Source organism: Solanum pennellii, chromosome 7 (genome assembly GCF_001406875.1).
Source record: "Solanum pennellii chromosome 7, SPENNV200".
Taxonomy (NCBI): domain Eukaryota; kingdom Viridiplantae; phylum Streptophyta; class Magnoliopsida; order Solanales; family Solanaceae; genus Solanum; species Solanum pennellii.
Window position 1 is genome coordinate 71,591,129 of NC_028643.1, and position 14,929 is coordinate 71,606,057.

General features: G+C 30.8%; 3 protein-coding genes across 3 annotated transcripts; 1 reads left to right on the top strand and 2 right to left on the bottom strand.

Annotated features, from left to right (window-relative positions):
• Nucleotides 1-2,883: 2,883 nt before the first annotated feature.
• On the top strand, nt 2,884-3,697 carry LOC107025725 (dirigent protein 1-like). Its single transcript, XM_015226475.2, has one exon. It carries the CDS (start codon nt 2,967-2,969, stop codon nt 3,498-3,500), a length of 534 nt encoding a protein of 177 aa, XP_015081961.1. The 5' UTR covers nt 2,884-2,966; the 3' UTR covers nt 3,501-3,697.
• A 611-nt stretch (nt 3,698-4,308) lies between these two features.
• LOC107025526 (putative glycine-rich cell wall structural protein 1) lies at nt 4,309-8,797 on the bottom strand. Its single transcript, XM_015226312.2, has 2 exons — nt 8,701-8,797; nt 4,309-4,931 (listed from the first exon to the last, which is right to left on the bottom strand). Exons 1-2 carry the CDS (start codon nt 8,795-8,797, stop codon nt 4,309-4,311), a joined length of 720 nt encoding a protein of 239 aa, XP_015081798.2.
• A 5,734-nt stretch (nt 8,798-14,531) lies between these two features.
• LOC107025237 (pre-mRNA-splicing factor 18-like) lies at nt 14,532-14,876 on the bottom strand. The gene has a single exon (XM_015226035.1). It carries the CDS (start codon nt 14,874-14,876, stop codon nt 14,532-14,534), a length of 345 nt encoding a protein of 114 aa, XP_015081521.1.
• Between the last annotated feature and the right edge of the window lie 53 nt (nt 14,877-14,929).

Genomic DNA, 14,929 nt, shown 5'->3' on the forward strand with positions numbered 1-14,929 from the left:
GACTTAAGTTCAATTTTTTTATTATTATTATTTTTTGCTTCTTTTTTTAAAAAAATATTTTAAATCAATTTTTTTATTTTTTTAAATCAAATCGCTGTCATGACAGCGATTTTTAATTAAACTTTTCTTTAAAAAAATTAAGGCAGCGATTTTAAATTAGAATTTTTTTTAGCGATTTGATTTTAAAAAATAAATAAATAAAATTAATTAAAAATCGCTACCTTGGCTGCGATTTGATTTATAAAAATAAATAAAAAAATTTTTGATTTAAAATTTTTTTAAAAAAAAAGAAGCAAAAAATTAATTTTAAAATTTTTTTAAACTTAAGTCGCTGCCTCAGCAGCGACATATTAAAAAAATTATAATTTTTTTTTATTTTGAAAATCGCTCCCCTTTGGGAGCGATTTTGTTTAATTTTTTTTTAAAAAAAAAGAAAATCAAATTTATCAAATTGCTGCTATAACAACGATTTTGCTTTGAGCGATTTTGCCGTTTTGGTTAAAAAGAAATTTCATATATCGTTTTGGAATTTTAAAATATTTTTCACCCTTTAGGCTCCGGACTCTGGTTAAGCAAATATATACTAGTTAATTAGTCATAGTTATAATTTTAGTTAATTACTAACCACTCACAACCAACATTCCGTGATAATTATATGGGATGGGGTTTTGAATTTGTATATTTCGCACATTTGTATAATTTGAAATGTGTATAATATATATAATTTGTATAATTCTTTATACTTTAGATGTTTGAATTTGTGTAAATTCGTCATTTCAAGTTATACAAAAATAGCTCAATTACACAAATGTATCCGCGAATTAGAACAAACTCCTCCGTGTATTATATTAACCCGCAAGTTATACAAACCTGCGAATTAATAAACGAGGTAACTTAAATTGTAGCTATAACCCGTATATATGCCAACTATAGCTATGAAGCATAATTAAATTTATTATAATGACTATTTATGAAAAATTCCCCTATTAATATCTTATCTTAGTAGTTCCGTATTATTATTATTATTATTATTATTACTATTATTATTATTATTATTATTATTATTATTATTTTCTCTCACGTTATTATTTATTAATTGAATTAATTGATTAATATCATCTTATCTTATAGAGAAAATGATTTTAAGCCACTCCCTCCCCCCTTCCCCTTCAATCTATATTCGAAATTCAACTACACATTTTAATTTTACGAATATTTTATCACCCCTTAAACATTTCATTTGTCTATTTACTACACATTTGAGTGTTGACCTGTCATAGGAGATGAGAACACCACCTCTAGGCGCGTGAGAAGAGGTATTAGCCTTAAATTGACAAAAGAAGTATACTTCTCCAAAGGTCATCTTCCCCAGGTTAAATAAATCATTTTTCTATCTTCCCCACCATTAACCCTTGTTCCGTTTTTAAAAATTTCACGTTTTTTTCAGTTCAGGGTAGGTTTTAATTGTTTATGGTCATTTCTACTTTAAATCTTGAAGTTATGATTTGTAATCTGCTCTAACTTTTTTTATTTAGGGTCTCTAATTTAAATTTTGAATTTTCTTGAAATTCGTTAAAAAATAACAATTGAAAATTTGAATAAGCCTTGTATATGAATACACACAAAAATGCTTCGATCATCACCAGAAATGCTTCGATTCAAATGGGAAAAAGGAGATGAAAACAAGATGAAAAGCTTCTCTTCTAGGGTTTCTTACATTTTTAGGAGGGAAATGGAGGAAAAAATAAGAATTGGGGGTTGAAGTGGGTTGGAACCCGCGTGTGCAAACATGTTTATGTGAATTGGGGAGCACTCAAGTGCATAATATAGACAAATAATATATTCAGAGAATGATAAAATATTCGTAAAATTATAGTGTGTAATTAAAATTTCGAATATAAGTTGGAGGCTTTAGATCATTTTCTCTATCTTATACTGACAGTTTTCTTATTCGAAATTGATAACTAAAATGAGTTTCTTTAGAGATAGACAATTTAGTGTAACTTTTTATCATATTCACTATAGTTGACTATTGTTTAATTAATATTCTGTTCCTTTGTAAAACTCATAGAGATATTTTTATTTTAATGAATACTCTGCTCAAGTGAAACATGTCAATATCAAATATTGAAAAAGGAAACGATGTAAGATCAAGGGCCAATCTTCCAAAATCAAAGCCATTTACTCTGACCAACTGTTATGTACCATCTAAAACTATTCCCACAACTTTCTGTGCCTTAGTGTTCAATTACGAGTACAGAAATTACTATAAATTATATAATCAATTGTAGTAGGTTTACACCTAACAATTTAAATGCATTTCTAAAATGGTACCATTCAATTAAATTATTGGACCAAAACATAAATTACTAAAACCAAATGGGAGGGTATATATTTGTGAAAAAAGCAAGAAAGAAATTCTACCTAAAATAAGAATTCCCACTAAAAGACAAAAAAGAGTATCGAACTATACCATTCTATATTTGTCACTAGTTTAGCTTTTCTTAGTTATTATTATCATTGGGATGTTGACACAATAATCTTTAAATTATAAGATTCTTATACACGATCATATTCTCACACAACCTTTTCAGAGTTAATAAAATATTCCGTTCATTTCAATTTTTTGTGAACTTATTTTGATGTGACATCAAATTTGTGAAAGAATAAAGATATTTGAAATTTTTAATCTTAAATATGTCATAATATTTATACAATTATAAAAACTTTTACTAAGGTAAAATGAATATTTTAAATCATTTTATTTATTTCATTTTGAATAAACTAAACAAGAAATATATTCACGTAAATTGAAACAGATGAAACATAAAATACTCCAAATTCGTTTCTTGAAACAGTACAACCCCCCCTACCCACCCAACCCAGCTGAGTTGCATAAATACCTATTCAATTTTACCAAAATCAAAACACAAAATAACACAAGAATCAAAAGTAACACACCCCATATGGCATCAACTTCAATCAAGCTATCCCTCATTTTTCTTCTAACAATTTTCATAACCTCAAAGGCCATATTACATGACCAACTTAAAGAAACAAACATGACACTATATTTTCAAGATTGGTCTGGTGGTCCAAATGCTACTGTGCTACAAATAACAGGCCATCAGGATCATGGTCTTCTAAGTTTTGCCAAATTTGGTTCTGTTTTCGTTACTGATGATCCAATAACACAAGCCTTCGATAAAAACTCCGCGGAAATCGCTAGAGCACAGGGCATATATGTTACGTCTGCATTGGATGGCAAAATTTCTCATGTATTAATATCAATTATTTTCACCAATGATGAATGTAAAGGTAGTACTTTGGAAATACAAGGTGCTAGTCCTCAATTTGAAAGAGTAAGAGAAGTGGCAATTGTTGGTGGTACTGGAAAATTTAGACTTGCTAGTGGATATGCCACATTTGAGACTATTCACTTTGATTTGGCAATTCATTACGTTGTTATTCAGTGTAATGTTACCATTTTACATTACTAATTTGGGAATTAACAAATTGTAGTGTGGTTTAATTTGTTTCCCTTTTAATTTGTCGATGTAAAGGTTATCTAGAACAACAATGTAATTTCACGTGTAGAATATGAAAAAGAAAAAGGGTAAGCAAATCTTACCCCTACCTTACTCGTGGAGGTAGAGAAAGGCTAGCTTGAACTTTCTAAATAATTGCTGATTTTTATAATAATAAGTATAATCTTTTGGCTAGATATTTTTCACTTCTACATTTTAAGAATGTCTACTAAAATAATTTATTCCAAGTTAACTTATAAAATTCTACCAAAATCTCTAAACGGTTGGGTGAGATTCATTCATTGGGTCAATTTTTTTACAGGTCATTCTTTTTTTATGTATATACATTAACTTATTTGTAAATTTTTTGGCTCTCATACTTCTTTATGAAAAAAAAGAAAAAAACGTTACTTGCAATGTGGATTTAACTTATACATTTATAATTCCAATAGAAGGAATAAACTTTGAGCTAGCTAGCTTACATATATAATGATGATGGGAAATAAAGGAAATACTTGTCATATGTAGGATCGACAAGACGTACGTAGCGTTGATTATTCTTCATCAAACCATAAAGTAGAAATTAAACATATACACTAAGATGAAAAAGAATGAAGTAATTTATTATCTCAGTATGAGGATGATACGATAATGGGAATTAAGGAAAACATAATGCATGCAGAAGAAGCTAGTAAATTCAAACTTATTTGCTTAATTACTAAAATAACGTAACATAATATTTTGATACTCCCGATGTGTAGCAATGAGGCTACTAGAGATTTTATGCTCGGCCATTATTACCACCACCACCATTACCAAACCCGGTCCCTACTCCAACACCTTGACCACCTCCACCTCCAGTTCCAACTCCTATACCAATGCCCATACCAAATCCGCCTCCCATTCCTCCAGCACGCGCACCTCCCATTCCACCTCCTAACCCTCCACCCCCGCCAAAACCACTACCATAGCCTGACCCTCCTCCTCCTCCTCCTCCACCACCACCACCACCTCCTCCTGGACCACCTCCAGCTCCGAATCCTCCACCATATCCATAACCATTTCCATTACCTCCCCCACCACCACCACCTCCACCACCACCTCCTGTTCCAAATCCTGCTCCGAATCCACTACCATAACCTGACCCTCCTCTACCACCACCACCACCACCACCTCCTCCTCCTCCACCACCTCCTCGACCTCTCCTTGGACTATGTACACCCCTTCCTCCCAATCCACCGCGTCCAGCACAACCTCTCCTACCATATCTACAACCGTTATTATTACCAACCTTCGATTCTTCAAGCTTATGATCATCAGCAAAAGTGATAGAACTCATTTCCAAGAAAATGATCAAGAAAAGAAGTAACCCTACAACCCAATTGTAAGAAGAAGAACCCATGACTATGATCACAAAGAATCTCACTCAGAGTTTATGGAAGTATGTCAGGTTACTTGTGCACTTCCTCACTCAGAGTTTATGAAGGTATATATAGGCGTAATCGCTCATCAGTTGAAGCCATTTATGTTTAAAACGTGCTAGGCTGTATGCATGGTTATGCCATTTGAGCAGTTGGGGACATTAAATGAACCAATCATTTGTGTCAAAAGGATAATTACATTGCTGGCTAGGTTACAACGTGAAGCTAATGAATCTATGATTTAGGTCGCAGTTTTAACCATCATTGGTTTATCGATCAGTAAATTCTTTTTTAGAAAATATTAGGTTCTTTGTGTTGGGAAATTATAACATTAAGTATATTATTTCTTGATAATCAAGTATAAGTAATGCTTGTCTTGAGATTTATAAAGCGCTTGTTAGATCGACTATCATGTACGGGTGAAGTGTTGGTCAGTCAAGATGTTTATTAAATGAAGGCATCATAGATAAGGATGTTTAAATGGATATGTAGACTGTCTAGGAGTAACAAATTAAGGAACAATGAAGATATACGAACAGTTAGGGTGGAGAAGATGCATGAAGCAAAAATGAGATGATTTGAGCATGTACGGAAGAAGAGAGATATAGACGTCATAATGAGGACTCGCGAGAGGCGGTGATAAGTTAGAGGCGAGGTAAAAGTTGATTGAAAAAAAATTGAGACAGGTAATTAGACATAATATGAAACGAGAAGCTTACTTTTTGGCGACTATAATCCTTGTGAATAACTAGCTGCCCAGATGTTATTTGTTGGAATTGATTTTAGGTTCAGTTCTGTTTTGCAGCTAAAATTTTGAAGTCAATCATATGACAAACCACCCCCTTTATATGATTGGTGTTGATTTTTTAGGATTAATACAACACTTAGCCACGGATTACATATTTAAAAAATTCTAATTTATACTCTAGATAAAAGTGTCTAGCGGCTTTTTATTAAAAGATGCAAAATTTCACGGATTTAAGTAACAATTTTTTACTAATCAACAAGTATGAAGAATATATATAAGAGCTAGAGAGAATTCGTCTAGGGATTACTATGAAATTCATTTTAAAAGAAATTCACCTGGGACCTGATCCTAATCAAATAGGATATCATAGGTTAAAAATTAGTTAGTAGTCAGTCAAAAATTATCTCTTTTTCTTGTGGTAGATTAAAGTTCTAGTCTAGAGCACCTATATATACCTCTATCAATTATCTTAATCTTCAATTTTATTAGTATAGTTTTTGTTTCTTTTGATATTGTTATCTCTACTATTTACCATAGTACTTTTTTGTCATGTATTTTATTCTGCTTTTATTATTTTTTCAAATTTGTTTAGGAAAATTATTTTTTAAATCTAGGATTTCTCATAAATATATTATTTTTTCTACTTTTAAAGGTAAAAATAAATTCAACTTAAATTTAATTGGCATAACTGTATTAAATATGTTATTATTATTATTTCACAAAATTCTTGCTCACCCTACCCATACAGTAATTCGTACAACATTGCTGACTGCTAACTGCCTTCTTTCAATTGTTCTTTTTATGAGCAACCAAATTGGTTAGAATGGAACAACTAAAAAATCAATATATTGTATCTTATTATAGAAAGACTAAGGGTCCAAATTTCCAAAATTAAATTAAAGACATTTACTCTGAACAACTGTGATGGACCATGTAATATTATTTCCACAACTGTTTACCCTATGGATCTTCCTGTTCTATAATACTTCTTTTTTTTTTATTATTAAAAAATTATGCGTATAAACAAATATATATTAATTAGTTAGTTAATATAGCTATAGTTTATCATAATTATAATTTACGACTCACTTTTAGCTATAATTACGCGGTTTAACTTTTTAGTTTTGTATAATTTGCATGTTGGTATAATTTGGAATTCGTATAACTTTTGTATAATTCGGAATATGTATAATATAATTTGTAAAACTGTTTATATTTCAGATGTTTGTAATTTTATAAATTTCGAATTTATACAAACATAACTGAATTATACAAATAAACCCACGAATTATACAAACATAAGAATAATACAAATCCGCAAATTATACAAATGAGGTTGCTTAAAATGTAACTACAACACATAAATATGCAAACTATAATTATGGAACATAATTAAATTTATTATAGTGACTATTCGTGAAAGTTTCCTTGTTTTATAAGGTGATTATTTTTTATTTGATACAATATTTTAAAATGGTTTATTACAATTTGTGGTCTAAAACAATTTTTAGATACTAATATGGTTGAATCTCATTTAGTTAAGGATAAAAGGAATTTTTTTTATATTTCTTTTTTACGAATAGATTTTCCAATTTTTTTTATAAACAAATATCATAATATTTGGCTTTAATATTTATGTTTAATTTAAATATAAAGTGAACGAACAAAGTAAAAAAAAAAGGGGGGGGGGACGGGATAATTAAGCTTAAAATAAAATTATTTTTATGTTTCAAGCTTTCACTAATTTCTATTGATGACAATAATAACGAAACATGAATAATGAAAGAAGAATCAACAAGGCGTTTCGCTTTTAACAACTCTATAGTATAGTATAGAATTAGCTTATTAACTTCAAATTAAATAATTATATTTAAGTTTTATTTCAAAGTTCAATGAAAAGAAATATAAAATCAAATTCATTGAAAATTCAATTGGCTACTAAAAATGAATTTCTAATCGAGAATCAATGATGAATAATATTTGATTAGTTCAAAAATAAAAATTTAACAACTACTACTTAGAAAGTATTTTAATTAGCTTAGACAATTAAAGTAGCAAGTTGATAACATGTAGTAATAATAAAATAGGAGAGCTCTATTAAAAATGGTAATAATACATAATTCAAGGATTCGAACCCGCACATGTTGTCTAACCAAGAGAGAAGAGTGTCACGTCACTGAGCTATAATATTTGGTTGTGTTAAGGATGTTCAAGGTATTAAATTTAACCATTACAAATAATATTTTACTTATATATACGGTGTAATTTTTTGGTGAGGAATTTTCAATTGAACACGCTTGAGATACTGTAGCATTATACTTAATCAATTCTAGTTGGTTGCATCTAACAATTTGCATGCATTTTAAAAAGAAGGAAATGATATAAGACCACTTACAAAATAATATAAGAAAATAATGTGTTCAAAATTTTTATGTGCTGTAAAAATGATATAACACTCGAATAAATTTGTAATAAGTAACCATATCAATTAAATTGCATAAAACATAAATTATAATAAAACATAATATATATTAAAAGAAAGCAAGGCAGAATATATAGCTTCTAACAGGATTCCCCACTTGAAAACACAAGAGAGTGTGTGTGTGTATATATATATATATATATTAGTGGGAAAATAATTATAATAATAATAATAATAATAATAATAATAATAATATGCTATATCTATGCCCAATGGCATTCTTTATCATCACTTAGTTATTATCATCAAGATGTTAACACATAATCTTTAGTATATTTATGTTTCAATTTTGAATATATACGTATATCATTTTCTTAGAATTCATTTGTTTACCCTTATGAATATTTAAATTTAAATGGTTCAAACAATAAATTTAAGTGTATTTGTTTTCATTAAGATTTAAATCATGTGATCTGATCGTAATCAATAAGATCTAGAAAAATCTTAATATCAATAAGAGGTATTCTTGTGTGGATAATATTCACCATTACTCTATCACAATCACTAGCCAACACCACTAACCATCTTTTCTATCACTACAACCATCACCACCATTTTCAACCATCATTACCGTCGTCAATCTACCACCAGCTAAATCTTCCATTACAATCACCACCATCATTGTGAACCACCATTACCGTTGTTTACTACCAACCACATCTTCAGTCATCACAAACACTATTATTACTAATTATTGTGTCAATTGCTACCATACACTTCTCTCTTTTATTTATAATTATATCAATTGTCATCACCATCTCATCTTTGTTGTAGCCAACACCTCCACCATCACTACAACCAATTCCTAATACTAAAAAATTTTGTCATCACAACAAGCACTGTAGCCAATTACCACCATACATTTTTCTGTTCACCACCATTATTACTACCAGCCACTATCGGCCACCAATGTGGTCAATACTATAATCAACAACCTTCATCATCATGACTAACACTGCCACTAACTACAACAAACACATTATCAACCATGCATCACACATTCTTCAGTCACCACCAAAATCAACACCATCAACTATTAACATCAACCAACTTCACCATAACAATCACCACTATTATAACAGTTATCACAATATATACCAACCACTTCCACCGTCACAATTATCACCACCATCACTATCAAACATGAATGTTTTATTTGTTTTAAGTCAAATAATGATTTTATTTTATTAACTTTTTACTATTTTATTAATTTTTATTTGAATCATGCATATAAATAAATTATGGGCTAATCCATCGGTGACTCTCTAAAGTTGACATCAACTTTAACTTAGATACTTGAACTAGACTTTGTTTATTTTAAACACCTCATATGAGGCCCTGATGTGTCATTTAACACTTTTCGCTGATATGGCATAGTGAGTGTAAGCCACTCATTAACCGCGCTCAGACTCTTTTTTAGCCAATTTTTATTTTATATTTCCTTCTTCTTCCCCATTTATTCAACCACCATTTTCTCAAGCTTAAACTTCTTCATGGTAAAATATATTCGATGATGCCACAAACAAGGAATCTAATTTCAAGCGTCAGAGCTTTCCCCAAGATTTCCCAAGGATGATGCCCTTCTTCCTTAATTAAATTTGAGGAAAAAAGACTGAAATTTGAAGGAAAAAAATGAAAATTTGTGGATGTATAAAAAGTCACTAAAAATGAGATAATTTCCTTAAAAAAATTTTAACAATGTGATATAAACACGTAAAATATTTGTATTTTTAGAAGTTCATTGGATCTTGAATTTTTCGTAAGCAATAAAATCTGTAGAATTTTCTTTTAGCAATAAAATTTGTGGAGCTGCATTTATTTGAAAAAATTTGAGTTGCATAAGTTCACTAAAGGTGTGCAGTGAGACGACCATGAGTGGGGTGGGGTGGGGTGAGATTGCTTTCCCTAAAGATTTTTTAAGGTGATTTAATCCTTTTTATTATTATTTGGGAGGAAATGTCACATGTCATCGATCCATTGACCAACTTTGAAAAACGAATACATAGTTTATTATTTAAGAAATATTTTGAACAAATTGACAAGTGTCCTCATTTAATTTGACACTTTACACATAATCCATTTACCATCATATTTTTGTTGAATGTAAAAGGGAAAAGGCATAGATTCACCTCTGAAGTTATACCGAAAAGTCAGTTACATGCTTAAACTATTGAGACGACCTATTACACACTTATACTACTCAAAAGTGAATTTAATACCACCCTCAAAGCTGACATGGAAATAAAACTAAATAAAAAAAAAGGCGCATTTGAGTAAAAAAAAATGACAAATTTTTTCCCACCTCCACCCTTCTCCTTCACATTACTCTACCTTTCTTCTTCCTCCATTTTTTTCTAATCACAAACACTATTTTTATATCAAATTCGTCAAGTCAAGAACGGATTATTCAATTTATTTTGTGTCTTTTTGTTGATTGTGAGCATTTAAAATTTTAAAAAAAAATCAGATCTGCCTTTTTTTTGTGTAAAAAGTTTTTGGGTTTATGCACAAAATTCAATTTTTTAATCTATGTTCATAGATCCTTATTCTCTCTTATAAAAATTCTCTCTAGATTTATTTCAAAATCAGTAATAGTAAATCAAACACTAATTTTTCAATTGTTCGACTAAAATCTTTACAATTAAACTATTGCAACTTTTCACAATTCTCCTCTTTGAGCTTAATTTAAATTCGATGTTGTGATAATTTTTTGTGGTGGGTTTGGTGGTGGGTGAAAGATTAGTGGTGTTATAACTTTTAATTTCGATAATGACAATGAAACTCTTGATTTTTATGTGAATGGTGAATTTATGGTTGTGATTGTGATGAATTTCAATGATAATGATATGATTTTAATGGTTAATTAGTTAAATTTATGATGTTTGTTATCGATTTTTTATGATGACAATGATTGTGAGAAGATTCCGACGGTGAATCTGATTATGGGTGGTGAAATATATGATGGTGGAGAAGTGATTTTGATGATAATAGCAACAATGGTAGTAATTTAATGGTGGGTTTGATGGTGTATAAGGAAGAAGAAGAAATTGGGTGACATGGAATTTTTTTTTTAAAAATGTGACGTGATTATTGATGTGGCAGTGACTGGTGATGATGTGGCGCAACTGTGAAACACTTTCTCATCATGTGACTGGTCGTATGTGCGTCACAGTTGAAATAAATTCATTTTTGAGTAATTCAGGTGTTTAATAGGTCATCACAATAGTATAAGCGTGTAACTGACTTTTGGTGATAAGTTTAGGGGGTAATTTATGTCTGTCAATGTAAAAAAAAGTGTTAAATGACACATCAGGGTCTCACATGTAGAGCTGTCAATATGGGCTAGACCTGTTGGGCCGGCCTGGCCTAGCCCGGGATTTAATAAGGTTGGGCTATTTTTTTGGAGCCCATTTGAGAAAAGAGTTTTTTAGCCCGGCCTGAATAAGTCTGCTAATCTGTGGGACTTGAGAGATATCGACAGGGCCGGCTCGTGTGCCAATAAAAATTAATTAAAAATATAATATAATTTTAAAATTTAAAATTAAAGAGAGTCTAAACTCAAATCAATTAGGTAATATTTATATTTAGATACTTGTACTTTTACTTGAAAAAAGAACTTAATAAATATTATAAAGATAATTTTATTGGTGGATTTGATTTAAAAGTAGTAAAATTAACATCATGTAGTATTGTTTTGTCGATATTTATGATAATATTTTTAAATTGTAATTTATAATTTAATTTAATAATTCTAAATATAATATAATTTTTAAATAAAGTGGACTGACCCGGCAAGCCTGTAGCCCACGTACTTGTGGATTGAGTCGAACGTTTTCTAGCCCACATCAAAAATGGGCTAGCCCGACCTGACCAATAAAATGTCGAAGCCTGTATGAATTAGCCTGGATGGGATGAGCTACCCCATATTGACAGCTCTACTCACATAAGGTGTCTAAAATGAATAAAGTCTAGTTCAGCTGTATAAGGTGGCCACTGATGGATTAATCCAATAAATTATACACATTCACATATTAAAAAAATAAATCATTTCAATCATTCAATGTTCAAATCTAAAGACAACATCTTAATCAGGTCTTATACAACCTTTGACAAGTTGGAATGAGATATTCCTTCCCTTTCTATTCACATGAACCTATTTAACTAGATATTGAATTTAAGAAAAAGAATAGAAATATTTGAATTCATAGTCTTAGCTATGTCAATCATAATGTTGATAAATCTATAAAAGTTTTTCATCTATGTAATTAAAATGAAAAATCTCAAGTTATATTATTTTTACATCATCTGAATTGAGTTCATTAGTTGTAAAATATAGATGTCAACTTTCATCTCTGTTGAAGGTAGGTATTACAAAAGCATATACATTCAGGTTATGGGAACAACTTAAAGAAATTAGAACCTTTCGTCTTTATAGAAAAATTTTATTTTATAAGAGGCACAACTAGTGTCAGTTGTGTTAGGGATTCTTTAATTGACAGTTGTCCACGTAGGTTTCATAATTTACCCATTTCAGTTATGTCTTTTCTCTTTCTTTTACCTTTTTTTTTCTCGTATCATTCTCCAGTACTTTTTTGCTTAACTTTTATCGTTATATTTTAAATTTTAGTAAAAATTTGATACAAATCAAATCACAAATAGACCTATAAAAATATTAAATTTGACGAATGAAAATACTTAGTAAGAAAATAGTAAAATTAACATAATTGATTGACAATCTGAACTCTTGGTTTGATTTTTCATACTGTAATATAATCCCTTCCTCCTTTCCCCTTCCCCTATCCCCTAATCCCCATTTTTTCGGTTTTTTTTTCAAAAATAATTAAAAGGCATATCTAAACAGAAAAATAAAAATTAATCCATCTGTGGCTCCGTCCCTTTTTACTTGTCAGATTTTAACTCGAAACATATATTAAGAAAATAATAATTGGTATAGTGAGTTTAATTATATCTTTCAAATACATTAACTGTGTAACGACCTGAACTATCGTTATTTAGGAAGAAAAAAAATTCTTGAAAATAATGGGCCACTATCCCGCCATGGCAGGCCTATTGCCACTAGGGCGGCGGTGCCAGAGCAGGATCAGCGAGACAGACGTAAATTTCGAGAAATCCTATTTTCTCCATCCTCCTAAAATACCTAAATAAGTCGTAAAACACCCTTACAACCTTAGAAAAATTGCTCTATTCTTGGGAAGGAAGAAGGGGATTTCTAGTGTGAGTATGTCGATATCTTGTGGATTCTTGGCCGAATTCACCGTCACGAAGCCGGAAATACAGAAATCGAAGTCAATAACTCTGTACAACTGTTTGGCGCCTAGGTAGGCTAGGTTTTATGAATTGAGTAGTTTAAATTTATGCTTACTACGTAATATATGTAAATCAATAATGGTAGGATTATGCGTAGGCCTTCGTGCACCAATGATTCATGATTTAAAGCCTTAGAAGAAGCCTTAGACGATGAATTAGGGCTGAGTATGGTGGAATTAAGATTGCATGAGGTGTGCCACGAGGAACCAATGTAGATGATGGTTGTGACTTTATGATTGTGTGATATATGTTTGTTCCTGCTTTATAAGGATATTCATCATACTCTGTGGGGAGAGATCCATAACCTTGTGTAGCCGCAATAGATGTTGGGAGCACCTTGAGATGTTGAGGAGTGACTTTCAGAAGCCAGCCCGAGTCTGGTTTTTTTTCTTTCAAGCTTGTATGATGTATCATACTGGGAGAGCACTTGATCGAGGTTACACAAGCTTAATGTATGTTTGATTTATTTCTTGGTTGACAAAGTACATGTTAACTTTGGGAGTTCCTGATGAGTAGTATGCGAGAGATAAGAATATTTCAGCTTCTCAGCGTTTGAAAATATAATTAAATAATAAAAGTGTGCTCGATGAGATGCTCACACAATTCAACACTGAGGATGTGAAGATAGGCAAGCAGACTAATGAGGAGAGACATGATTTCCCGATAGCATTAATAATTGAGATTGTTTGTGTGGATGATGGAACTACATGAGTAGTCGAATATAAGCTTTAGCAGTTTAATCCTCTTTTGAAACACAAAAAAGAAATCACCTGTGTAGGGCTGAGATTCTGTGGCTATAAATGGAAAACTAACACAAATTTTAACACAGTTAAGATTAAGTGACAAACTTTTTCATGTTACCTTCACCAATGGACTTTGCAGGTCTTTTATATTAATTTGTTTCATTAGGAAAACGATAAGAAATTGATATAAGAACTTGGAATAGGCATAGTTTCAACTTCATAGAGAAAAAGTAAAACCAATTTAGTCTGTGAAAAATCAACACACAGAATAAACAGAGCAAATTAAACTAGAAACGCCCCTTCTGCAGGCATAAGCATTATCGTAAGCCTTTCTTCTGAGGTTTGAGGAGTTGACTCTTGTGCACGAAGAGAGTGTAAGTCACTGCCATTCGCAAGGCTATTGAACTCCACACATTTGGATGGCATTGTTGGGTAGCGTCGTTGGCAGAACGTCACCAGTCTTTTAACTGAATACAGAAGCTTCCTTGTTGTCTCATCATTCATGACATGGGCAACACTATTTGTATGAATCTTCTCACGCGCTGATCGTTCATGAATACCAACCATAGTAACACCAATAGGCCAAGGTGCATTACCAATGGCTATCTTATTAAGATATTGATCCATTGCAGCAATATATTCTCTATTCATACAACATTCAACCATCACAACTAATGCTT

Coding starts and splice junctions, on each gene's coding strand:
- LOC107025725 (XM_015226475.2), top strand. CDS start 2,967: ATGGCATCAACTTCAATCAAGCTATCCCTCATTTTTCTTCTAACAATT.
- LOC107025526 (XM_015226312.2), bottom strand. CDS start 8,797: ATGGTGGTGATTGTAATGGAAGATTTAGCTGGTGGTAGATTGACGACG. Junction 4,932..8,700: donor TTGTAGTGATAGAAAAGATG/GTTAGTGGTGTT, acceptor TTGTGATCATAG/TCATGGGTTCTTCTTCTTAC.
- LOC107025237 (XM_015226035.1), bottom strand. CDS start 14,876: ATGGATCAATATCTTAATAAGATAGCCATTGGTAATGCACCTTGGCCT.